Source organism: Trematomus bernacchii, unplaced genomic scaffold (genome assembly GCF_902827165.1).
Source record: "Trematomus bernacchii unplaced genomic scaffold, fTreBer1.1, whole genome shotgun sequence".
NCBI lineage: Eukaryota > Metazoa > Chordata > Actinopteri > Perciformes > Nototheniidae > Trematomus > Trematomus bernacchii.
Genome location: NW_022987685.1, coordinates 2983561 through 3010476, shown reverse-complemented (window position 1 = coordinate 3010476; position 26916 = coordinate 2983561). Strand labels below are relative to the sequence as shown.

Below are 26916 nucleotides of genomic sequence, written 5' to 3'. Positions count from 1 at the left end.
GACTGAATCATAAAAGAGAACTAAGAACATATAAAGTCAGTGGATATTATTTTGACACTGAAAATGTACAATCTTAGCAAAACTTTAACAAAAATACAGTACTCATATAGCAGATATATAAGATATGCTTTAGTAAGAAATACTTTTGGCATCAGTGGCATACATGGAGTCCTTGATTTTAACCACAACTTACTTGATTGCATTTTTCTGGTGGCAAGAGGGGTCACCGTCCTAAAATATGAAAAGAGTTTAGTATTTAAACTGGAAGTCCACATGGAGAGTGCACGGGGACAGGGAAAAATGACGTGTGTGTAGAGAAAATACTGAGGACAGATCAACATGAGCACTCACGATGAGCTCCCTGTACTTCTTCTTCAGTCCCTGGTGGCGCTCCCTCAGCTGGTTGGCCATGAACTGGTACTGATCCCTCTCCTGCTGACAGGTGTCCAGCTCCTTAGACAGGATGAGCAGAGCCTCCTTCTTACTCTCCAGCTTCCGCTTACACACCAGGAACTACAAACACCGCACACACACCATCACAGAGCACAGGTTAGGGACTGTGACTCTCCAGATCATTGGTTTGATCACAGCTTTCGGGGCATTCTTGTGGCCGCTTTGCCCTTTAATTGCTGACACTGACACTTTTCGTGTTAATTCCAGGGGCCAAAGAGTACAACTGTATATAACATTTTCACATCAACTGTATCATCCAGCTTCTTGGCTTCAAAGTGTGCAACAGGGAAGGTAATGTTAGAAACACTTAACTGTGCCAATAATACCAACCCCAACCAGTGCCCTACAGGTGGAAAAACACACACTGAAGCCAAGTGCCTTACATGTAGATAACACACAGCAGAGGGAAACGAGCAAAGCTTCATATCCGTCAGTACAGCTCATAACCAAATTAAATAGCAGCTTGTAGTGTCTGCAGCTCAGCCATGATAACCACTCTTTCACAGATGCAACTAATGCAATTTAAATGAGGCAGTTATTTTTGCCACTTAATGGATGGTTTGTTTGGTGAGAAAAACATGTGAAAATAGTGACAAATTGTCAATTCTAAGTATTACAATAAAAATGAAACTATCTAACATTAATAAAGTCAAAGCAGACATTTTTCTTAAGTACATTTTCTTTATTATAGGATAGTGCTAATACGAATACTTCAACAGCAATGTGTTGTATTTTAGAAGTGCATTAAAGGCAGCAACAAACTAAGTAAACTTTAATCTCTCTTTATTTATCACAACTTTAATATAGTTATCACCATATTTAAAACATTTTAAACATTAGCCTAATATAAATGTCTATTTAATATATCCCCCTTTGGTCGAATAGTTCTAAATAGCATTAAAGATTAATTCGAGCAATGTAGAGATGCAGCAGCCCTACAGGTGTGTTGCATCAGGTCGTGTTAAGGATGTGGGCATGTGGCACTGCATTTCCAACCCGGAGGCCTGACAAAATAACATGTTCACCTCTTAAATCAACCAGTAGACAGCATATCATACAAAAAACGAATAAAAAGTGGGTTTATTTGTGATGTTGCACAGCTCCTCGGTCTATTCAAACAGTAAAGCTGTTCCATATGGACACCGGAGCTTCGGTAAAAGTAGTCCGCCTCTGCACAGCTGTTCCCGGTCTCACTCACCTCGCTCACCAGCCCCTGCCAGTCATTCTCGCTCCTCTTGGAAGACTGCATTATTTTCCGGGATACTTTGCAAAAAGATGTCAGGATACAGGCTGCCTGTCCGCCTCAGTCCGAGCCGCCACTCCCCCGTTTGTTTATCCGGATGCGGTGTCACAGTTTTTTGGCTCCGCTGTCAATTCGCGCGGAATGAGATGTGGGGAAAAAATATACGACTTCCGGTACAGTGATGAAAAATAAAAGTATTGTCAAAAGAATATGCGTTTTGAGCAAGAATTCTGATATGAATTCAACACTTTTCCATATGTGACACTATAAAATAAATGTTTCTGTAAAATAGCTAAACTGAAGCGCTCTTTTTAGAGGAATACAATGTAAATTGAAGGTTTCCTTCACAATAAAAGCACGAAGGCATCATATGGTGGAGTAACAGTAAATCAGACAGTTAAATGAAATACTAGATGGAATACAAACTATTAAATAAATACAACTATTGAGAAAATATGCTTTTTAAATCCTTTGACATTAATGAACTGAGCCTCCTTTAATATTCAAAGCACTTTGTATTATAGAACAAATATGTTTAAGAGCATTAAGGGAGAGATAATCCATGACTGATATACATAGCCTACCATTACCATAGAACATAATCACAAACATGATAAAACAACAATCAGATTTTTAACTCATTTATTTAGATACTCAAGTTTGCATGTACAGTTTAGGAGAAGAAGAAAGGATTCCTTGATCCCACCTCTGTGACAACTGTGGGATGATCAATTACATTCTGCATTTGACCAATACTAGTGTTAAGAGCAGTGGGCTGCCATATGTACGGCACCCGGGGAGCAGTGTGGGGAACAATGCCTTGCTCAGGGACACCTTGGTAGCACTTGGTCTTTCAGGGACTTGAACTGGTGACCTTCCGGTTCCCAAGCCACGTCCCTAGGGCCATCTGTTATTTTTCACACATCAATTGTAGACAAAAGATTCAATTCCACATAAATTACTTTGCTTAAATAATAATAATGATAATTCATTAAAAATATATATTAAAACGCTTTTCCATGTGCTCAAAGCGTTTTACGTTACATATTACACATATTAGACATGTAACAGTTATGAATTAAGGCTTGAATATCATCAGAGTAGTCTTGACACACAAAAGGAGCAATCGTCTTGCAAACCTCCTCAATATAGTTGGGATCCCAGTCTGTGGGACCTTTTGTTGTCCGTGTTATCATAACTAATTCTTCCAGAATGCCTTTATAGTCAGTTTGCTCATGTGAACAAAGCTGTCCCAGTAGTAGGGTGATTTTAGCCGAAGCTTGCTCCATTTGTAACTGTGAGATGATATTAACTTCTTTGCTTCACAGTATCTGTGGGAAGACAAAAACAGGTATCAAATTGTGAAACATGGAATCCCATCCAATGCAATGTTACACTTGGTCCTTAGCAAGCATATTTTATGTTCTTTGAATATTAAACATTAACTATTTATGTTTTAAAGGAGTAATAAAGATGAACTCGGTTGGTGGCAGATATAGTTCACGTTTTAGCTCATGACAGATTTTTCAATATTGGTGTATTCATATAATCAACAGGAATAGAAAAGTCTCAAGAGTTTAAAACTTGGGCAACTCTTGTAATAAAGACCAACTTATTCTTATCGACCAAAGTGCCTGGCTTGTGGTCTTCATTAGGGTTATTAAGAAACACATACAATGAACGTTTCAAGAAGAAATTAAGCAAATAATTACAAGGTTTAAAGACATCCAGTAAAAACCATACACATATTTGCCAATGGGGCAGCCACACGTAGATGTGGTTGGTATATGATCATGTGACTTCTTATTTCTATACTTATTAAAGTGAAGCCAAAGAGACTGTCAAGTATATACATTTTGTCAGGTAAAAGAGAATTTTTTTTAAATTTCTAATACAAAAAGTTAATAGGCAGAAACAAAGTTAGTCATGGTTTGATATCCCTGCCAGTATAACTGATTCAGGAATATATGATTAGGAATATCAAAAATGCTGATGATGATGTCTTCTTTGAGTCTTTAAAATAATTGATCTTTCCAAACTCAACCGCGCTTGATCTCTTTTGCCGTTTGAAATGAGGATGTTCTGAGCACAACAGTCCCTCCTCGATTTTATTTGTTCTCCTTCCTTTTCAGAAGCTTGTTTTTTGTTGCTAAAGGTACAATTCAAACCATTTAAGAATTAAAATGTGTACATAATGTGCCCTTTATAACATTTAACCTGTTGTGGAAACATGTCTTGATCAAATTGATATGAAACAAATGAGATAAATGTCGCTGTGACACTAATGTCACATCGGGACATTAACCTTAAACTTTCAGAGTCAATCTGGAGTGACACATATGTCACAATTAGAAATATGACTATGATCTGCTCAGTTAATTTAGCTGATTCAATGATATTTAGTTAATGTATTCTTAATTCTTCAATTCAAAGAATGTTCAAACTAATTTAAAACAAAAGATAATCCTCATTAATTAAGTTATAAATAAGAGTTACTTTACCATTAATGCCCAATGTGACATATGTCATTTTTCAGATCTTCGACACTAGGGGGGGGGGTTACTTGTCAGACATGTGTTCTATGTGGTCTATTTAGGCCACATTTACACGAGAACGAAACGGCTTGTATCTGCATAGTTTCTCTTGCGTATAGCCCTATTATTTACACGAGGCCGTAACAAACGGACCCCACAAACGATAACAGGTCCCAAGTCTAAATTATGTCCAGGTTCTTGTGGGTTAAACTGATTGATGTCAGAACATTCCATTTGTAATCCACGTTGACATTCCACCATAACATAATGTAGAGTAGAGCATGTCATTCTGGCAAAAAGGCAACCAACTGCATATTTCATATTGTTAAAACCCCAACAAGGTTTAAGTTGAATGGCAACCGTGTGTGTGATAAGAGGGTTGGTAGGTGTCGGGTTACAGGGAATTTGTACTTGTACTTTATGTTTAGAAATGTTCATGACGAAACAGGTTAGGTTTTAAACTCACTGCCACTTGTCGTATTTACTACATATTATGGGGGTGAAACTGAGCTGCAGGCTTAACATCATCGTATATGGTAAAAATGACACACACACTGGCTTAATTTGCGCAAAGGATTACATGTTGTTAGGTTAGAAATTCAGACGTCTGCATCGCACACGAAGCTATAAGCAGAATCTTACAGATAAGTTTATGGATAGTTTAACACCTGGAGACTTGGTTAAAGTTCATTCATGCACTCATCAGTAAAAAGGAGAATCTGAGAGGTCTGTTGTTAAAACTATATTTCACTGAGCCATATCCCAAATCACAAGGAAAATCATCAAATCAGATGTTATACATTTATTTTGATACTGAACAGATACATTTATTTTACAGTCAGTAAGATTAAAACAGAATCATACCAACACCAGTGGAGCATGTTGTTGAAGTTTAGACTTCTGAGGTTTTCTCTATAAACAAAGCTACAGTCTAGTTTGTGACCTACAAGTACTGGAACTGTCGTCCATTTTTATATACGTATATTTTGTAGCCTGTAAGTCAACATTCAGTATCCTCAAAAAACAGAATGAATGCTACTTCATTCCTCACCATCCTTCTGACAGGATGGACAAGAACATCTAAAAAATATAAAATCTCTCAAAACACTAACTGTCCCAAAGAAATCAACATAGGATGATATATTTCAGAGTTCATTACATCAACTCCCTCACTTTCTGCTCCCCCAACATATTATAGCAAATACATGGTAATACAAAAGAATAAAATATTCTAAAATCTAAATGTGAAAATAAAAATAAACTACTGTATAGTAAAAAATGTAAAATATAGAAGTGTGTCAGTTTCAGGTACTTTACTGGCAATATCGATGCATCAATAGCTAACACAAATTATTCATTTGAGATGCAGCTAATTCAGTGGTTTAACTTTTTCAATTTCCTAATGTTTGTATTTAACATATTCCTTGTGTATAATCATTTGTAAAGTAACTAGACTGAAGCCATACAAAAATAATGTTGCAAATACAGGTAATGTAGTTCATTATAATAATGTTTTAAAAAAGTGATTTAAAAAAAGAATTGGAGGAGAAAGTTCCCAAAATGTAACTACAGTACAGTATCTTATGATCTACATACTGTTACTATCAGCCTTTGGAAAATAGTTACTATGAACAATGCACATGCAAAGCCTTACAGGCGTATTCAGATTGGACACTATACAGTATCAGTTAAAAACTATTACATCAGAATTGCTTGTACTTTTATTATCTGACTCCTTAGAAGACTCTCAAGTACTTCTTCACTTCAAGTCCCTGGGTTGAGACTCTTGTACGGGGACAGACAGAGGCTCCTCAGGGCTTGTGGATGTAAAGCTGGTGCTGATGTTTTCTCTAAGGAACATTTCCTTCAACGGGGTCTCTGAATTCCACCCTTGGGTCTTGGCAAACTTGTAAACACATCCGAAGAGATCAGGATATATCTTCATCACATCAACTTGAGCTGCATCATCCTGACTGCAAACAAAAAAAGGAAAGATTTTACCTCTAAGTTATGAGATGAGAAGAGACATAATCTGTTTACATCAGTGCTTCTTGGTTGTTCTATCATAGTTGATCTACAATGCTTCACTTCTGTTAATTTGCTAGATGCCTAGAAGGGTTTTTATTATGCTGTTTACATTCGTCCGGGAAAGTGCAATGAAGAATGTTTGCCATACTACTGTATTTAACAAAACATTTAGCTAGCTAACTACCTTACATTCTTTTGAACTTCTAACGTTAGCTTTAGCCTACTGATAACACACGTTCCAATCTTATTTTTACACTTTTAGTTTGATACCCAACTGATAATATTTACAGTATATTTTGAGTTACATTCAATAGTGTGTGGCCAGGGTATCAGGTGAGAGAGCAGTAACTTGTAACGGACTGAAGTATGCCCACTTACAAATACATTAACAGTCTATAGTTGTAATGGTAGGTTTATATAAACAGTGAGAGTAAGAATATCAAAAAGAAAATCCAGAAATTGACATTATATAAAAGATACAAATGTATTTGCATTTAACTGTGGGAAATAAGTATTTGATCCCCTTGCAACAAACAAGGATTCTGGCTCCCACAGACCGGTTAAATAAGTCCTCTTCCTTTAAAAAAAGTACTCATATCAACTTGTTATCTGTATAAAAGACACCTGTCCACAGAATCAATCAATCAGAGTCCAACCTCTCCACGATGGGCAAGACCAAAGAGCTGTCTAAGGACCTCAGAGACATGATTGTAGACCTGCTCAAGGCTGGGATTTTTCTGAATTTTCTTTTTGATATTCTTACTCACTGTTTACATAAACTTACCATTACAATTACAGACTGTTAATTTATTTGTAAATGGGTAAACTTACAAAGTCTGCAGGGGATCAAATACTTATTTCCTCCACTGTATATACAATATCACTTCTCCAACATGACGCCTGTATACAAGATGGCGCCGCGGATGTAAAAAACAACGCAACGCCAGAGCTCCGTAAAAACACAGCTGTCTATTTCGTCTGACGGTCTATTTGACAAGACTTTCATATTTGTTTTGTAATTATACAGTTTTTTGACGTACAGAAATATTGTTCTCTGGCATCACTTTAACATTAGCATGCCGAAAATAGGGAGCAGCGACCCTGTTAACCGGTTTAGACAAAACCCTGAATAATGTGCTATCCTTGTTTGTTTGAATAATCATTTTTAATTTAGTGTGAGGTTACGTACTAGTGCTCCTGGAGATTTCGTATGCAGCGCAGTAATCCCAACATGTTTTCAGGGTACTTCTTCTTAGGATCCATCTTCTGCAGCAACTCTGGTGGAAACTGTGATGAAAAAATGTTGAGCTAGTTATCAGTGTACCTTTTAAAACGTGGTGGTAAGGATACATTTTTGGTTTCAAAAAGAGAATAAAACTTATGTTGCAGTCACCTTATCTTTCCACTGTTTGAAGGATCCATCACATTTCTCCAGCGAAGAAATCAATTCCTGGTCCGCATTTCGATGGTTCTTTACCTCCTCTCTGTTTCCCATCTTTCTCAAGTATTCAATTTTCCTGAAAAATTCAAATGTTTTTTAGACTATTTAGAAAAGATTTATACGATTTATAGAAAAGATAAATAATAACAGCAAATTAGTTTAATGAATCACAACCAATTGGGTATTTTTAAAGTTATGTTACCAGTCAGTGTCCCTGAAGAAGGGATGTTTCAAGCATTCTTCCACTTTAGGTCTGTTCTTTGGTTCTGCATCAATCATCCACTCAATGAGGTCTTTTGCCAACACGTCTTGAACATGCTCCAAAGTGTAGTTCCCTTTAACAATGTTGTTCTCACATTCATAGGATATGTCTCCAAAAGGATGGTGTCCTCCAGAGAGGACATAATAAATCACCATCCCTGCCACCTTAGGAATAAACATAACATTTAAGCCATTGAGGAAGTATGTGTACACATAGTGACCAATAACATTTGTGTAGCAGAACGACTGACCTGTATGTCAGAGTTTGACTTGTACCCTATCTTAGTGTTGTCCTTTTCTGATAAAGTCTCCTTGGCCATCCAGCAACTTGTTCCTGCTTTGTCTGTGCGACAAGTTGTTTGTCCTTCGGGTAATCGTCTACTGATGCCAAAATCAGCTAATCGTGCCTTCCCCTTTACATCTGAAAGACAATCAGGAAGACAAAATCAGGAACAATACTTTTGACAGAGCTTTAAAATTAAATATTTTTCGGAATTTCTTTTCATTATTTCATTGTATTGTAAACTTATCTTACCGATCAGAACATTCTGTGGTTTGAGGTCCCGGTGGAGAATGGGACGTGCTTGACAATGAAGAACACTTAGACCCTCGAGAACCTGACGGACAAGTTCCTTTCTCCGGCCATCATCATCATGAGTTTCAATGTGTTCTTTCAAAGTGTATTCACACAGTTGAAGAACAAGATATCCAAAGTTTTTGTCTTCTGCAAAGTCAATGTATCTCACAATGAATGGATGATCAAGAGCCGGAAGTCGTAGAAATCCTTCTTCACACTTTAGCAATGGATAGTTGCGTTTATACATTTTCTTAATAGCAACTTCAGTGCCATCATCTTTCAGCCCCAAGAAGACATCAGTGCCATTGCTTCCCTGTGCTATGCAGAATTCTTCTTCATCCACATATATCATGCTCCCAATTCTAGTTTCCTCACTTTCATCTGTAACATTCATCACAAGCTTCTCTAACTTTTCTCTCCACCTCACGCTGCTTTGTTCCCATCTGCGTGGCATTGATTCAGTAGTTTGGACATAGAATGGCTTCACATTTGAAGTGGACTCCAAAACAGGGCCTACTGTTGGATTAGATGAAGCAGTGACTTCCTCATTTGGTTCTTCTTGCTTTTCTGACTGTTCCTTGTTTTTCTTTTTCTTCTTCTTTTTCTTCTTTTTGGATTCAGGTAAGACTGTAGAGTCCTCAGAGTCCATGCTTGGCTTGCTGAGATGATCTTTCAGTTGCTTAAGCACTTCTTTCAGCTTCTCATTTGTATCCATTTCTGCAGACATCAGTATGTCCTCAGGCACTGAAGTTATCCCCACTGATGCAAAGATGCTGGTTGCATGTTTAACTGAAAGTAAGTTTGCGAATGTGCCGTATGTGAAAAGTCTTATGTCAGAAGTGTTTCGGTTCTCTACAAAAGGAGCGATTGTCTTGCATATCTTCTCAACAAAGTTCTGATCCCATCTATTTGTGCCTTTTGTTTTCTGTGTTATCACATATAGTGTGAGCAAAACATTTAGCCATCTATCAGGTCTCTCTTTTGAGCTAAGCTGGTTCAGTAGTTGGGGAATTATATCCAAAGATTGCTCATTTGGTATATCTTCAAGAGTGCAAAAAACTGCATGTAAAGTGACAATTGACATGTCAACATAGTCCTGGGGAATGTTTGGAAAGCGACTGACGGCACCTGCAATGTACGTGTCAAGATTTCCAGTGTCCTTCAGCCATTTGATACTTAGCTGCTTGTATTTTTCTATATGTTGCCCAGCTGCAGTAAAAAGTCTTTCAATCATTGTCAGATGGGTCTGAGGATCCTCCAACAGCATGTGACTGTCAAACGTTTTGAACACTTCTTCAGGAGTTTTTTCTGGCACAGCAATTTCCATATCTAGGAAATATCTGATTTTGGAGCACAATTTATCTCCCCTCGATGCAAGGTCATGAATCATCTTAGATATATTTTCATTGTGACATTTATGTTCAGCCCCAGGAAACAACATTACCGCTGCACCAGCTGAAAGGAGAACTCTGAAGACATCGTCCCTGTCACTGATGGCAGCAGCTTGCACTGGTGTGAATATGCGACTCCATCCATTTGGATTAGCTTTTTCTTTAAGCAGTTCCACTGCAAAAAGGACTTGTGCTTTGGATTGTGATACATAATGCAGAGGTGTTAAGCCTTTAGGGGAAGCCTTGTTTGGGTCAGCACCCCGATGCAAAAGGAATGTAAAAATATCTGCATTGTGATTTACAACAGCAGCTATCAGTGGAGTTATATGGTCATTAACTTCTTTGCATGGGTAACATTCATTAATGTTGGTTTCCTTTACTAATTTTTGTAGCCTCTTGAGGTTGTTGTTAAAAATACTCTCTATTATAGGATGTGTTTTGGTTGGGTGGAGTGTCACTTCCACCTGTGTAATGATATTCATTTCCATGTCAAGGTACCTGTGACAAAAAAGACAAAACTATGATGTTACTGTTCCAATATTTGGTGCCACTTTAAATTGTTGACAAGCATTACTTTTAAAATGTTAGCGTGTGATTATAGAATGCTTTCTAAACCATATTCCGTTTACCAACACTACATTTAGGGAGATACAGATCAAATGACCATTTCTGTGAACATCCTTTTATAGCTTTGGGTCATAGGAACAAGGATATACATATAGTGCTATTAAATAAACATTCATTATAAATTACATCAAATAACCATAAGAATGGATCATGAACAGGAGAAGGGAAACACGAGTGTGCTCGTCTTATGAGACCACACGGATTATTCTAAAGTACAATTTTAAAGCTAAAACGGTATTAGAGGATTGAAGAGAAATTAACTTACGATGTCAACGTGGGGTGTCTGCAGCAGTATGAGTTTTATCAAAACTTAACATGTTGTGCTTTTTCTGTCCTATCCGACTCTGGCACTCTTCCTCTCTGCCTCTCGCTGTCTGTAGGGACTTGCTGGGCGAGATGGGCGGGGTTTCCAACAGTCCCTACCACTCCCTCTATGTCTCTTTAGAAAGATCCGACAGTATGAGGCAGGAAATAGAAACTAAAGTTATTTAAAGTAGGGTTTGCACATTTACAATACAAAGGTTCACAAAGCATTTGCATTTGTTTTGCTATACTTACATACTACCATTATCATAGAGGGCACAGCAGGAACTTTTACAATATATATAAATAAATAAATGCACAAGAAATAGCACTTCAATCTTAAGAATCAAAGCAGGATCGGCTACTTCCAACCTGTCTATTTGTGGGAAGCGAAGAATTCATTTTTTTTTTAAACACATTTGTTTTGTCTTTAAAGAAATGATATCTTAAATGGCAGCCTACATTTCCAAGACAACACTGTGTAAATAACCGGGAACCTACACTTTTTTGGCCACTGCTGGAGTTATAGAAGAACCAGCAACTGTGTCATTGACAGAAAAAACGTTGTTGGTGTAAATAAGCCCTTCTGCCATCTTTCTAATGGATAACAGAAAGACAAACAGGTTCCTATCTGACAATGGTTCAACTTTCAGATTGTATAATTCTGCTGTGGTAGGACTTTTTGCAGTAAGCTGTGCTACTTACACCGTCAAACTAGGCACATAAAATGGGTTTAGGGTTAGGATATGAAGCATTCTGAGTTAGAGGGTTATCAGCTGGACCTATTATGTAACTCTGTGCTGTAGATGTGCACATGTGATGTTAGTGCATAAAGTAATATTCTGTATTTTATGGTCATATCTGTAAGGAAGCTGCCATCTTTACCCCAAACTCTTGATTTGTTCATTTGTAACCCAGTATTGCCGACTGACTGTTGAACTGTAGATTTATGTCACAGTCCTTTTCGTTTTGACAGTGCTCATTTGCATTGTGGTTTAACTGTTAGCAGAGGCTTCCTGTGAAAGCTCACATTGAATTACATTATAGTGGTTTGTAACATAATTTGTCTCATGAGAGCTTTTTCACTGAAAATCCACTAAACCAAAACAGTGAGGTTGCAGCCTTAGAGTGAATACAAAATGTGGATATAGTCACAGATACGTTAACAACTATTTGTTCAGAGTAAAGCATTTTGGATGTCACCATCTATTCCTTTTTGGAACCACAAGAGACACAAACTAATACAACTGAACGTGGAAAATACATTTTAGGCGGGAAACATTTTACCATTAACTAAAAACATACTGTGAAAGGGTTAAGGTTCGAAAACCAAAACACTGGACACACCAAAAGCAAACAACACTGTTGTAGCAACCTGTCAATCACACGTTTACTCCGCCCATAAGCATACGCTGCTTTAGTGTCTATTTTACTAAAAAAAGAACATCATTTTTTAAATACACATCACGCTGTATTGAAAGATACTTGGAACTAGAGATCGATACCATGCACTTGTCAGGAAAATGTAAGGTCAGAAAAGTGATATTTAGAGTAATTTTCTTATAGTCTTTGATAGAATCTGACTTTTTTTGCAAATGCAGGTTTTAAATCACTTTTAAACCCGGAAGTTGCAGCCTATCAAAACAAAGCTAAAAGACACTAAATGCGAGCAACTGCAGTCATTGGATAATTTACTCTGGGTTTGACATAATGACTGAGCCCTTTCATCCTGATGACCAATGAATGATAAAACACACCTTCCAATCTTATTTTTACACATTTATTTTGATACCCAACTGATTATATTTACAGTATACTTTGAGTAACATTCAATATGCTTAAAACAAAATCATACAAAATAACCCGCATGTTATAAAGCTTGCATATTCCAGTATGCTTTTTTAAAATTACAATACCATTCTCTTAATGAGAAGAAGCACTTGTAGACTTCTGAGTTTGTTAGGTTCATTTCAAAATAATTGAGCAAACACCCTTTTTTGAATGTCATGCGCTTGCAAGTTGCAGTAATGTTTTTTTATTAGTTTTTTTAAAAGTAAGTGCAAAGTTCTGTTCAGTTTTTGTGTGACAAACAGGTAGTGGCATTGCAGTCCATGTTGTATGTACATGTTGTAGCTTGTAAGTTAACATTCAGTATTAGTAAGAAGAGAATGACAGACGGAAAAAGCCTCTCAACTAGAGTGAACATATTTACATTAACACATTGTTTCCTTCATTTGTAGACAAACAAATGATGTCTTTTTATTTTGTTCATAAATGTGAGCTATCACTTCTTCAGTGAGGAGCCTTTTAAAGTTTTAGTTGACAAAGAAAAAGTTAAATGATGTCAGTAGTACAACAACTCGGGTTGCTTTTTTTATTTGTATGTAGATTTGTTCCCTGAAACACTTAAAGAGCTTCTATCAGTTTCTACTATAGTTAATCTGGTCTAAAAGTTGATTCCATTCACATGTTAGTCTAAAAAGGCATTAGCTATATCCAGTCCTGAATATTTCTCCACCTCACAAACCACTGGTACCTTATTTACTGTAAGCGATATAATCTATAGCACCTACAGTAACATTCGTCTCGTAACAACTACACTCTAAGGGCTGGGGTCTCACCTAGGATAATTAAAGGTTTGTGCTTTCAAGACATTCCCTGTTTGGAAAAAGGGGTGTGATACTTCATCACGGCCAGAGGGAGGCACTGTGGGCCAATCAGGACACAGAACCCCAGAGCTGATAAGGCAACAATCACCACATGAGGGCATGAGGTAAGTGGCACACGAGGAGCAATCACACCTGTTACATGCCCTTAATGAGAACATAAGAAAATAATATGATACTTCTCTTAGGTCTTGTTGTATATTAGTTAGGGTATAAAACCATTAGGATAGGGGATATTAAACTGAAAATAGATCCAAATGATATGAAAGTATTCCACCTTCAGGAATGTGAGCTGGATTTTTAGGAGAATACCAGCCTCCTTTTACGCTTGTCCACCCTCTTGACTCGCCCTCTCAGTCTCTGAAGTCTGAAAGACCATGGAAACAGATATTTGGACAAGGCCATCAAGCTTGAAAACTATAAGAATTCTAAACACATCTTTACCCAGCTTTTACTTGGGACGGAAACGAATGAAGGGATTGAAATTGAAAAAGTGTGTTTTAGTCCTTTTTTCCCCCTCCACCAAGATGTTGGGGGCCATGACAAGGCCCCTCACAAGCTCAAGTCAATCATGATGTGCTCAAAGATCTGCGTGTTTCCCTTGAAGCTGGAGGTGAAGATGAAGTCCCTGCGGTCGGTGGAAACCACAGTGAAGGAGCGCGGTGCCTGGATGTACACTTCCTTGAAGCGGTCAAAGAGTTTGTTCTCATCATCCCATATGTAGATCTGCGAGAAGGTGTAATCGCTTCCCAGAGCCATGTAGTAACGCTCTTTGAAAAAAAAAGGCTGGAGAATCATGGAGCCTCGTGAGGGCAAGGCCTGGATCTCTGTAAACTGTTTGGTACCCCAACGAAGGATTTTGGAGTCACCGATATAGCGCGTCATAGCCAGGTAGAGTTCCTCCTTGATCCGGAAGTGCTTCACAGCTACAACGTCCTCCATGTGAGGGATCTCTCCCTGCAGGACAAACTTCTGGTTGCTCCGGCTCCACTGGTAGATCACAGGCACCTGCGAGCGGCTCGCCAAGATAAGGTGCGCCTTCCCATCCAAGTCCAGGAACTCTGCGTCTGTGTCGCGGTACCACTCGTGCAGCGAGGAATAAAAGCCCTTATCGTTCCACTTGTAGAGGGTGGACAGGCCTGCTTTTGAACTGTCAGCAATCACAAAGAACCAGTCAGAGCCCACCTGGAACGCCTCAATGTCATTGGGCTTGGAGATCTTGGACACCTCGATGTCCTGAAACCTGCTGAAGCTGCTTTGGTCCTCATCAAACTTGTAGATGTGGGAGCCACCAAACAGCTGAGCCACGATGACAAACACCTGGTCCTGGATGACCACTGACTTGCACCCCACAATGGACTGACCTGAAAGGCGGAGAAATTAAAATAAATGGGCCAATACCAAATTGTAAAAGGTTGTTATTGAAAAACACTTTCAAACTTCCCCAGCTCACTACTGGCTGGACAGGTTTTCTGAAATGCTGTGTTTAAATATGCAAATTAGCCATTCATTTTTATCAAATATGTGCTAATTTAATTTAATTTAAATACATTACTAGTACAGAAACTTGAATACAGTATAATGCCAGGTGGAAAATTCTCTATTTGTAAATTCAAACCTATCAGAGTTAAAGGTTTGTACAGAGGGATTTTAGGATATTTATTTGCATCATTCCATAGATCAGTAAAAACTGTAAACAATGGGAATGAAACTGCTGTAAGTGCTACTGAATCTACAAACACAAAAACACAGTAAGAAAAACTCTTAAATGTGTATTTTTCCTTCTCAAAATTCAGAAAGAAGACAAAATGGCCGACATTTTATAAAGCAAAATGGCCCAAACTCTCAAAATGTATCAACAGCATCCACAGTTAAAACATTTGCCGTACCTGTGATGTTATCATAAGTCCTGAAGTTCATTTCTATGTGGTCGTCACATAGACGTCGTTCTTATAGCTGAATGTGTCCACAGACAGAGACTCAGATGCCAGGGACTTGATGGAGGACGAAATCTGCAGAAAAGGCACATTCTGAATTTAGAAACCCCACACTTTTGCCTTCTCTTTACACTTGTTAGGATGACCTGGTCAAGTGGCCTGATGCCACTTAGAACAGAGACAAGGCCATCTGGCTCAGGTGTTTCTCACCTGTTGAGACGCACTCGTTGTGCAGGCTGGTCATATCATTGAGGCGCTTGTCCTTCATGTCCTCTGGTCCAGCACACACGACATCCGAAACCGTGGCGTTGGTGTTGGTGTTCTTCAGCCACGTCATCAGCCACTTCGCTCGGCAGTCACACTCGAAAGCATTGCCTCGCAGGTCCCTGCAGAAGAGAGGTACTCAGTTTCATTGCAGACGAACAAAGTAGCTAAAACATACATTAGAAGAAATGCATGGGACCCGGGATTCATTTTTGATACGGATTATGAAACTCACAGCTCTATCAGTGAGTCCAAGTCGTTGAAAACGTCCCGAGGTAATGCTTTAATGTTGTTGTTTGCCAAAGACCTGGAAAATACAGACATTGATCAATACAGAAAATGGCACCTATTAAGAAAATCATTACTCCAATGACAGAAAATGGAAAAACATGCATCATATTTATAGACTTAAGGTACAAGTAACACTTTAATGACTGGAAACACTGAAGAAAAAACTAATATTCTTGATATATACTCAATATTAATGTTCAACGCTGTTACCCTTATTCTGAATAAAATGTGAATTATTAAGCATCACCTACAATGGTTCACAATGGCTTCATATTAAAAAATGACTTTAGCGAATAAATATTACAGATGAGATGTCTTAACAATGTATGGGAATGATTGTAAAGGTTGGAACATACAAGTGTGTCAAGTCCCTGAGTCCTCTGAAGGAATATTTGGATGCAGTCTCCATCTTATTACTCTCAATGAACCTGAGGACAACAACACATGTTAGTAATAAGCTTATGGTATGGTAACACTCAGCACATGTCTCTGTGAATGGATGTATGAAATATGACACTGGTTCTGGTAAAATGTGTACAGTTTTTTTTTTGACACTTATTATATAAAAACATTACAACAACAGCTGTGCACGTACATAACAACCCAAACAAAATAAACAATGCAATACAGCTATAGATACAAATACAGAGATAATATAAAATAAAAAATAAATAAAAATGCAGTCGGGAGTCACATTCTCATTTGACCATTTGTCAGAACAGTTCCTCTTATTCAATCAGTCAGTATTCCTTGTCGCTGGTTTGAATCTTAAACTTTGACAATTTCTCCCATTTCTCTTCATATTGTGTTTCTTGCCGTCTCAGTCGATATGTCATTTTTTCCATTATATGAATCTCCTCCACGATCCCCATCCACTGTTCCATAGTAGGAGGCTCCACCCTGCACCATTTCCTAGTTATGGCTTTCTTGCCAGCTATCAACAGTATTTTTACAAGATATCTATCTATGTAGTGAACATTTTCCTCTGTAAAATTGCCCAGATAGAGTACCATGTAGTCCATAGGAACATCATAACTCAGTATCTTTTGCAAAACCTTGTGTATCGATTCACAGAATTTTTGGGCATTTCCAAAATATGTGTGCATGGTTGGCCTCTGATTCTCCACATTCTCTCCAGCACAGAGGATTTGTATTTAAGTATTTACTCTGAATCTTAGGTGTGATAAAAAATCTGATCAAATGTTTCCATGAGTATCCCCTCCATATCCGTGAATTGGTGGATGATTGATGTATCTTCCACATGTTTTGCCAATCATCATCTGAAATGGTTGTGTTCAATTCTGTTTCCCATTTCTCTTTTATATATTTAGTTGAATGTTTATTTCAGGACAATACTTTGTATAGAGCAGTTATGATTCTAATTTTGGTTTCTTTGTATGAATTAGTTGTGATTTGTATCACACCATTCACTTCAGCAGAGGGGTCTCTTTTAATTAGCTTTTTTTAGTAGTCTCTTATTTGTAAGTACCTGTAGAAGTCATGTTTATCCAGATCATATTTATCCTTCAAATTCTGGAAACTCTCCAGCTCCCCATCCTTCTCTAAAGTGCACCATGCTGTAATCCCCTTGGTTACCCATAGTTTGAATCCCTTATCGTATCCAGCCGGTTTAAAACTACTATCAAATGCTACCCATTTTAGTAAATGTATATCTTTCCCTATCCCGTGCTTTTTAACTATTTGAAACCATAATTTCAGAGTGAAGGATGTAATTAAATCTAGTTGGTTCTGTATTATCTTGTATATTTCTTTATCGCCAATAATATTCTGGATTGGATATTCAACACATTCCTTTTCTATTTCCTTCCACTTTGATGTGTAATCTGGTTTGCACCAGCATACAACATATCTTAATTGGGCAGCATTATAGTATTCCTTTAGTTTTGGAAGGTCCATGCCCCCTTTGTTTTTAGGTAACTGGAGAGTTTCATACTTTACTCTGGGTTTTTTGCCCCCCCAAATAAACCTTGATATTTGCCTGTCCCATGTTGCAAATTGAGTTTGGGGAACCTCCACTGGCAGGGATTGGAACAGGTTGAGAAGTCGTGGCAGAAGATTCATTTTCACCGTCTCAATTCTTGAGGTAAAGTCTAGTGGTAGAGTAGACCATCTCTCGATATCTTTTTGTATCTCTTGATTTATCTTATTGTAGTTTGCTTTGCATATTTTATTGAATCCCCTAGTAATGATGACACCCAAATACTTTTTTGATATAATGTTCTTATGCATTGTGTTGCCTTCTTAATAAATCCAAATCGTTCCAATACTTGATACAAAAATTCCCAATTTACCCGGTCAAATGCTTTTTCTGCATCAATGTTTACTAGTATAGTACTTTGTTTAGTATTTTGTGCATGGTCCACTATATGTAGAGTCCTTCTAATATTATCTTGTGTTTGACGTTGGCTTAGGAATCCTGTCTGGTCTTCTTCTATAATTTCTGATATAAAAGTGTTCAGTCGTTTAGAAATCATTTTTGTGTATATTTTATAGTCCACGTTCAATATTGAGATGGGTCTATAGTTTCCACAGTGTTCTTTATCCCTCCCTGGTTTAGGTATGACTGAAATGATTGCCTCAGTCCATGATGGTGGCATCTTGTCATTATGGATTGTCCAATTAAAAGAGGATAGTAGAAGCGGTGCCAGCTCTTCTCTAAACATCTTGTACCACTCCGCAGGGTATCCATCACTACCTGGAGATTTATTATTTTTGAATGCACTTATTGCGTTATTCACCTCCTCTATTGTGATGTCCGCTGTAAGAACATCGTTTTGTGCGTTGCCAATTGACGGTAAGTCTAGTGAGTTTAAAAAAGCCCTCATTTCCTCTTTTTCTGCAGATGTCGGTTGTGTATATAATTGCCTGTAGTAATCCTGAAAGATTCTTTCTATATTCTCCGGTGTATACGTCAGCACGTTTGTATCTGGTTCCCTAATTTTATTAATAGTGTTAATAACTTGTTTTGGTAAACGTTTTGCTAATATTTTAGTGGCTCTGGGTCCAGTTTCATAATAGTAGTAAATCATTTATCTTTGTTCTCAAATGTTTGATTTCTTGGTCTGTTTCTGATTCTTTTGTATTCTGAAATTCCCTTTCCAATTCTCTAAATCTTTTTGAATATTTTCTACATGCCTCTAATTTAATATTTTTTGCATTCGCAGTTTCAGCTATCAATTTCCCTCTGATGACCGCTTTCATGGCATCCCATAGGAGTGTAGGGTCTACTGTTCCATTGTCATTCTCCTCTATGTATTTTTTAATTTCTGCTTTTATTCTCTCCTCTCTTTGTTCACTATTTAATACTCCAGCGTTGAGTCTCCAGACAGTGTGTCGTGTCCTGTTATTTAAACATATTTTTAAGAAGACTGGATTGGGGTCCGACACATCTGCCCCTCCTATCCTACATTCCTTTACCCTGTGAATATCATTTACATTTATGAGAAAATAGTCTATCCTTGAGTGGACCTTATGGGCGGCCGAGAAATGTGTAAAGTCTTTTTCCAAAGGATGTAGGGTTCTCCATACATCTATCATCCCGATTTCTTCGAGTGATATATTTACGTATTTTGATAATTGCTGTTTGGATCTTTTGTGACTAGTTGTATCCTTACTATGGTTCATAACTACATTCAAATCTCCACCGCAAATTAAGATTCCCTTTGTTTCTACAGCAATTACATCGAACAGAGAAAAAGTTTTATCGCTTTCTGGTGGTGCATATATATTTATCAGTGTTATTGGTTCATTTTCTAATCTTCCTTTAACTATGATATACCTTCCTTCTTTGTCTTTGATTTCATATTCAAATTGGGTTTGATTGGATATTAATATTGCAACTCTTCTCCTCCCCTCCTTATATGAACTAGCGTATACATTTCTGAAACCATACCTTCTCAGTTTCTCACGTTCTAATTTGGATAAATGGGTCTCCTGAAGGAATATGATTTGTACATCTTCCTTTTTCAATTTTCTTATAACCCTCTCTCTTTTCTTTGGTGTGCTTAGACCATTTACATTCAGCGACACTATATTGGTACTGTTAGACATCCTTACGTTTTACTGCTTCCTCAATATGTGCTCCCAAAACCACTCTGCAATATGTAAACATGTACATTATGAACAAAACACAAACCACAAATAAAAAGGGCTTCCAAATATGTGGGAATCTTCCATCACGGTGCGTGGGGAAAGTCCTCCTCTTCAAAGAGGGCCCCTCATTGGACCTCAAACTAGACCCAAAAAAGGGGGGTCCATAAAGTCCAATCATGTCCAACATAACTAACTCAACATCTCTAGGCCGTCTCATATTGTATTCACTTAAATAAGCCTTGAGTGGCTTTTACAGTTTAACTTTATAGCCATACCTGCTTTTGTATTCAGATGTCTAACCTCTGTCCTTTAGTAAAGAGTCCTAAGCTCTCAGCTGGTAGGCGTGTAGCTTTTAAATGTGTACAGTTTTAAACAAAATATATTATATTTGCTGAAGATATGTCTACAAAAATGGGTTGTGGGCAAATAAGTGAAGATTATTCTTAAGAACAAATGAAACCACAAGAGGACTGGAGTTCTTCCTCCTCTCAAGAGCTGTCTGTTGGAGGGGGGGAAAGGAGGAATAAAGCTTGCAGTGCCACCGTTTAAATGAATCGTCAGAGTCAGAGGCCCTCCATCTGTACCTTGTACTTCATGATGTTGGATTTCAGCAGGTTCACCTCCTCTTGCAGTTGGCTCAACCGCTCCTGCAAATACCTGCATCAGCAACGAATAATTTGTGATGAAAATGTGGCTAAAAACTGAATAAAAAGTCAATATGTGACAATTCTCTCACAATAGACCAGAGGAAACGTACCGTTAGCTTAATTAAAATTACAAATTTCTCTGAAACATTTGAAATAATTAAAAAAAAACACGTTTAAAGATGTGGTTATATCTTTAACTTCACTTTTCAGCTTTTACAATATATTGTGTTCTCTTTATAAAGAGATATTCATCTCTTTATTTCCAAAACAGAATAATTCTGACGTGTTAACACCCAGTAAAGCAAAAGAAAGAGGGTAAATATGGAGACATGTCTACACAGGAAGCAGTTACTTAGAATGAAAGCAAGTGTCTGGGAATCTGCAGCTTGTAGAAAACACATGGCCTCTCTAGAACTGGAGATATGGGAAAGTAGTTCCCAAAGATCTTGTGTCCCACTCACCTGTTCTCCATGCAGAGGGCATCCACATCAATGATGCGTGCCTCACGGTTGCCCAGGACGTGGTTGAGCTCCACGTTCAGGCGGTAGGTCTTCTCCCTGAACACGGCGCGCTCCGCCTTCACGTCCTGCAGCTCGTCGGTCAGAGCCTTCATGTTGTGCTCCATCTCCTCCATCTCATGCACTCGTTCCCTGGAGTCTCTCAGCAGCTGAGCCAGGTTCACCTGAGGAGAAGGTGGAGGAGAATCGTGAAAACAGCTGGTGATTGGCCACGTGGATCGTCATGGAGATTAGGGCTGCATGATTTGGAAATATTACTAATTGCGATTATTTGGCTGATATTGCAATAACAATATAATTCACGATATGAGAGGGTTTGATCATTATTCTCATTGAAAAATATATTTAAAATGGTAATCGTGTTAATTTTGTATTACATTGTATTAACTATTCTATACTTCATTTAGAATTATATTAAAAGGAGAGGTGTCATGCTTTTCCGGTTATTACCCGTCCCCTTGTGTGTTATGAAGGTTTTTATGCATGTAAATGGTCTGCAGAGTCAAAAACTCTCAAAGTACACCCTGTAGGGAGTAAAACTCTAACTAGACCCTCCAGAAAAACGCGATTATGCGATCGCATAATTTACCGCATAATCAGCAAAATGGCGCATATTTATTAAAAGGTCGCATAATCCCCGCATTTTTCCACACAAAGTTGAGGGAAAAAAAAGTTAACGTGAAGTAGTGATGTCATCAGCTCGCGCAGGTAAACAACACCGTAGAGTGAATGTGTGGAACTCACACGAGAGAGAAAACAACAAGATCAGCGCCATATAGATTATTATATACTATTATACTATTATACTATTATACGGCTCTGACCAAGATGAAAAAATCGAATCCATCTCATTTGCCTACGAACATTTCTGCTAAAGACCGGGCAAAGCAGTAGCCCGCATAATCAAGGATTTTAGCCCGCATAATCAAGGATTTTAGCCCGCGTTTTTCTGGAGGGTCTATCTAACACAGAAAAGACCTCCCCAAAACGCCTCGTTGGACATTTCTCATGTTCTTCCTGGACATTGTGACGTGTGAACACCCAGTAGCCACACCCAGAGCTATGACACGATACGGTCATGCGGTACCCGGAACGAAATGGACCAATCCGTGGAGCCGTTACGTTACGTCCGCGGAGCCGTTACGTTAAGCCCCCGCTGATTGGTCCAAATTGACCAATCCACGGACTTCCACACACACACACACACTCTGCTGATTTCTCCTCCCTGGCTGCAGGCTGATAACAGACAGTTGGGATTGCGGCGAAATTCTCTCTGCAGACCCATTCTCACAGAGTTTATCAACCTTTTTCTTACTCAATATCAAGCCACACTTATTGTTTTTACTTCGGCTGTGAGTTTGTGTGTGCTCAGGATGAGTTTGGCTGTGTTTCGCGATGTATCCTAAACAAGGAAACAACACCTCCACGGAGCTCTGCGTGATTCACAACGTCCAGACCAATCAGAGCACACTGTGCTCACAGGGAGGGTGGGGGCTGGAGCTATTGGAGCTACAACGAGCCGTTAAAGGCAGATAGTGAAATTCAGTGAATACATGTAGTTTACAGAGATGCTGTATGAGAAACCAATGTGAGTTTGGAAAAATGCACAGTATAAATCTATTTTAGTATACCTCAACAATGGAATTATGATCAGTGGAAATGGCCATGACACCTCTCCTTTAACACTTATTTTGCGGCTGATTTCTAACCTATATTGCACTTGTAGCTGTCTAAACTCTGATTATACATGAATAAATAACTGTTAAACAAGATGTCTAGATATTGGCCACATCACATCTAGAAAGTAAATTCTGTAAACAAGTGAAGATTAAGAAAACAAACAAAATAAGACAATATAACTCTTAATAATCACATTTCCAGTGTCAACCACAAGTAGAATATGTATTTCTTTACTGTATATTTTAAATATATATACATATTAAAATAAGTATTATAATAACATTTATAAAATAAATCTAGATTATTAAAAAAGTATTATTTATTGTATTATTTTTCCCAAACATTTTCCTATGTTTGAAACCTTTGAGAGACTGAATCATAAAAGAGAACTAAGAACATATAAAGTCAGTGGATATTATTTTGACACTGAAAATGTACAATCTTAGCAAAACTTTAACAAAAATACAGTACTCATATAGCAGATATATAAGATATGCTTTAGTAAGAAATACTTTTGGCATCAGTGGCATACATGGAGTCCTTGATTTTAACCACAACTTACTTGATTGCATTTTACTGGTGGCAAGAGGGGTCACCGTCCTAAAATATGAAAAGAGTTTAGTATTTAAACTGGAAGTCCACATGGAGAGTGCACGGGGACAGGGGAAAAATGACGTGTGTGTAGAGAAAATACTGAGGACAGATCAACATGAGCACTCACGATGAGCTCCCTGTACTTCTTCTTCAGTCCCTGGTGGTGCTCCCTCAGCTGGTTGGCCATCAGCTGGTACTGATCCCTCTCCTGCTGACAGGTGTCCAGCTCCTTAGACAGGATGAGCAGAGCCTCCTTCTTACTCTCCAGATTCCGCTTACACACCAGGAACTACAAACACCGCACACACACCATCACAGAGCACAGGTTAGGGACTGTGACTCTCCACATCATTGATTTGATCACAGCTTTCGGGGCATTCTTGTGGCCGCTTTGCCCTTTAATTGCTGACACTGACACTTTTCGTGTTAATTCCAGGGGCCAAAGAGTACAACTGTATATAACATTTTCACATCAACTGTATCATCCAGCTTCTTGGCTTCAAAGTGTGCAACAGGGAAGGTAATGTTAGAAACACTTAACTGTGCCAATAATACCAACCCCAACCAGTGCCCTACAGGTGGAAAAACACACACTGAAGCCAAGTGCCTTACATGTAGATAACACACAGCAGAGGGAAACGAGCAAAGCTTCATATCCGTCAGTTCAGCTCATAACCAAATTAAATAGCAGCTTGTAGTAGTGTCTGCAGCTCAGCCATGATAACCACTCTTTCACAGATGCAACTAATGCAATTTAAATGAGGCAGTTATTTTTGCCACTTAATGGATGGTTTGTTTGGTGAGAAAAACATGTGAAAATAGTGACAAATTGTCAATTCTAAGTATTAAAATAAAAATGAAACTATCTAACATTAATAAAGTCAAAGCAGACATTTTTCTTAAGTACATTTTCTTTATTATAGGATAGTGCTAATACGAATACTTCAACAGCAATGTGTTGTATTTTAGAAGTGCATTAAAGGCAGCAACAAACCAAGTAAACTTTAATCTCTGTTTATTTATCACAACTTTAATATAGTTATCACCATATTTAATTTTTTTTAAACATTAGCCTAATATAAATGTCTATTTAATATATCCCCCTTTGGTCGAATAGTTCTAAATAGCATTAAAGATTAATTCGAGCAATGTAGAGATGCAGCAGCCCTACAGGTGTGTTGCATCAGGTCGTGTTAAGGATGTGGGCATGTGGCACTGCATTTCCAACCCGGAGGCCTGACAAAATAACATGTTCACCTCTTAAATCAACCAGTAGACAGCATATCATACAAAAAACGAATAAAAAGTGGGTTTATTTGTGATGTTGCACAGCTCCTCGGTCTATTCAAACAGTAAAGCTGTTCCATATGGACACCGGAGCATCGGTAAAAGTAGTCCGCCTCTGCACAGCTGTTCCCGGTCTCACTCACCTCGCTCACCAGCCCCTGCAAGTCATTCTCGCTCCTCTTAGAAGACTGCATTATTATCCGGAATATTTTGCAAAAAGATGTCAGGATACAGGCTGCCTGTCCGCCTCAGTCCGAGCCGCCACTCCCCCGTTTGTTTATCCGGATGCGGTGTCACAGTTTTTTGGCTCCGCTGTCAATTCGCGCGGAATGAGATGTGGGGAAAAAATATACGACTTCCGGTACAGTGATGAAAATAAAAGTATTGTCAAAAAGATATGCGTTTTGAGCAATAATTCTGATATGAATTCAACACTTTTCCATATGTGACACTATAAAATAAATGTTTCTGTAAAATAGCTAAACTGAAGCGCTCTTTTTAGAGGAATACAATGTAAATTGAAGGTTTCCTTCACAATAAAAGCACGAAGGCATCATATGGTGGAGTAACAGTAAATCAGAAAGTTAAATTAAATACTAGATGGAATACAAACTATTAAATAAATACAACTATTGAGATAATATGCTTTTTAAATCCTTTGACATTAATGAACTGAGCCTCCTGTAATATTCAAAGCACTTTGTATTATAGAACAAATATGTTTAAGAGCATTAAACAATAATAATGATAATTCATTAAAAATATATATTAAAGCGCTTTTCCATGTGCTCAAAGCGTTTTACGTTACATATTACACATATTAGACATGTAACAGTTATGAATGAAGGCTTGAATGTCATCAGAGTAGTCTTGACACACAAAAGGAGCAATCGTCTTGCAAACCTCCTCAATAAAGTTGGGATCCCAGTCTGTGGGGCCTTTTGTTGTCCGTGTTATCATAACTAATTCTTCCAGAATGCCTTTATAGTCAGTTTGCTCATGTGAACAAAGCTGTCCCAGTAGTAGGGTGATTTTAGCCGAAGCTTGCTCCATTTGTAACTGTGGGATGATATTAACTTCTTTGCTTCACAGTATCTGTGGGAAGACAAAAACAGGTATCAAATTGTGAAACATGGAATCCCATCCAATGCAATGTTACACTTGGTCCTTAGCAAGCATATTTTATGTTCTTTGAATATTAAACATGAACTATTTATGTTTTTAATGAGTAAATAAGATGAACTCAGTTGGTGGCTAGATATAGTCCACGTTTTAGCACATGACAGATTTTTCAATATTGGTGTATGCATATAATCAACAGGAATAGAAAAGTCTCAAGAGTTTAAAACTCGGGCAACTCTTGTAATAAAGACCAACTTATTGTTATCGACCAAAGGGCCTGGCTTGTGGTCTTCATTAGGGTTATTAAGAAACACATACAATGAACGTTTCAAGAAGAAATTAAGCAAATAATTAAACCATACACATATTTGCCAATGGGGCAGCCACACGTAGATGTGGTTGGTATATGATCATGTGACTTCTTATTTCTATACTTATTAAAGTGAAGCCAAAGAGACTGTCATGTACATTTTGTCAGGTAAAAGAGAATTTTTTTTAAATTTCTAATACAAAAAGTTAATAGGCAGAAACAAAGTTAGTCATGGTTTGATATCCCTGCCAGTATAACTGATTCAGGAATATATGATTAGGAATATCAAAAATGCATTTGATGATGTCTTCTTTGAGTCTTTAAAATAATTGATCTCTCCAAACTCAACCGCGCTCGATCTCTTTTGCCGTTTGAAATGAGGATGTTCTGAGCACAACAGTCCCTCCTCGATTTGATTTGTTCTCCTTCCTTTTCAGAAGCTTGTTTTTTGTTGCTACAGGTACAATTCAAACCATTTAAGAATTAAAATGTGTACATAATATGCCCTTTATAACATTTAACCTGTTGTGGAAACATGTCTTGATCAAATTGATATGAAACAAATGAGATATATCGCTGTGACACTAATGTCACATCGGGTCATCAACCTTAAACTTTCAGAGTCAATC

At 37.9% G+C, this 26916-nt stretch overlaps 1 protein-coding gene and 1 pseudogene across 2 annotated transcripts in view; both read right to left on the bottom strand.

Annotated features, from left to right (window-relative positions):
• Positions 1-5017: 5017 nt before the first annotated feature.
• The window catches only part of LOC117487923 (serine/threonine-protein kinase ppk4-like), a 29097-nt gene continuing 7198 nt past the window's right edge, over positions 5018-26916 (bottom strand). Inside the window, exons 1-7 of one of the 2 annotated variants that reach the window (XM_034136693.1) lie at positions 10821-11173; positions 8496-10426; positions 8212-8381; positions 7902-8125; positions 7652-7775; positions 7448-7545; positions 5018-6203 (exon numbers count right to left, since the gene is read on the bottom strand). In XM_034136693.1, the coding sequence (XP_033992584.1) occupies positions 5990-6203; positions 7448-7545; positions 7652-7775; positions 7902-8125; positions 8212-8381; positions 8496-10416 (2751 nt within the window). In that variant the 5' untranslated portion in view covers positions 10417-10426; positions 10821-11173 and the 3' untranslated portion in view covers positions 5018-5989. Of the gene's footprint in view, positions 6204-7447; positions 7546-7651; positions 7776-7901; positions 8126-8211; positions 8382-8495; positions 10427-10820; positions 11174-26916 lie in introns of those variants that run through there. The other variant, XM_034136694.1, reaches the window with a different exon arrangement.
• On the bottom strand, positions 12625-25155 carry LOC117487935 (annotated as a pseudogene).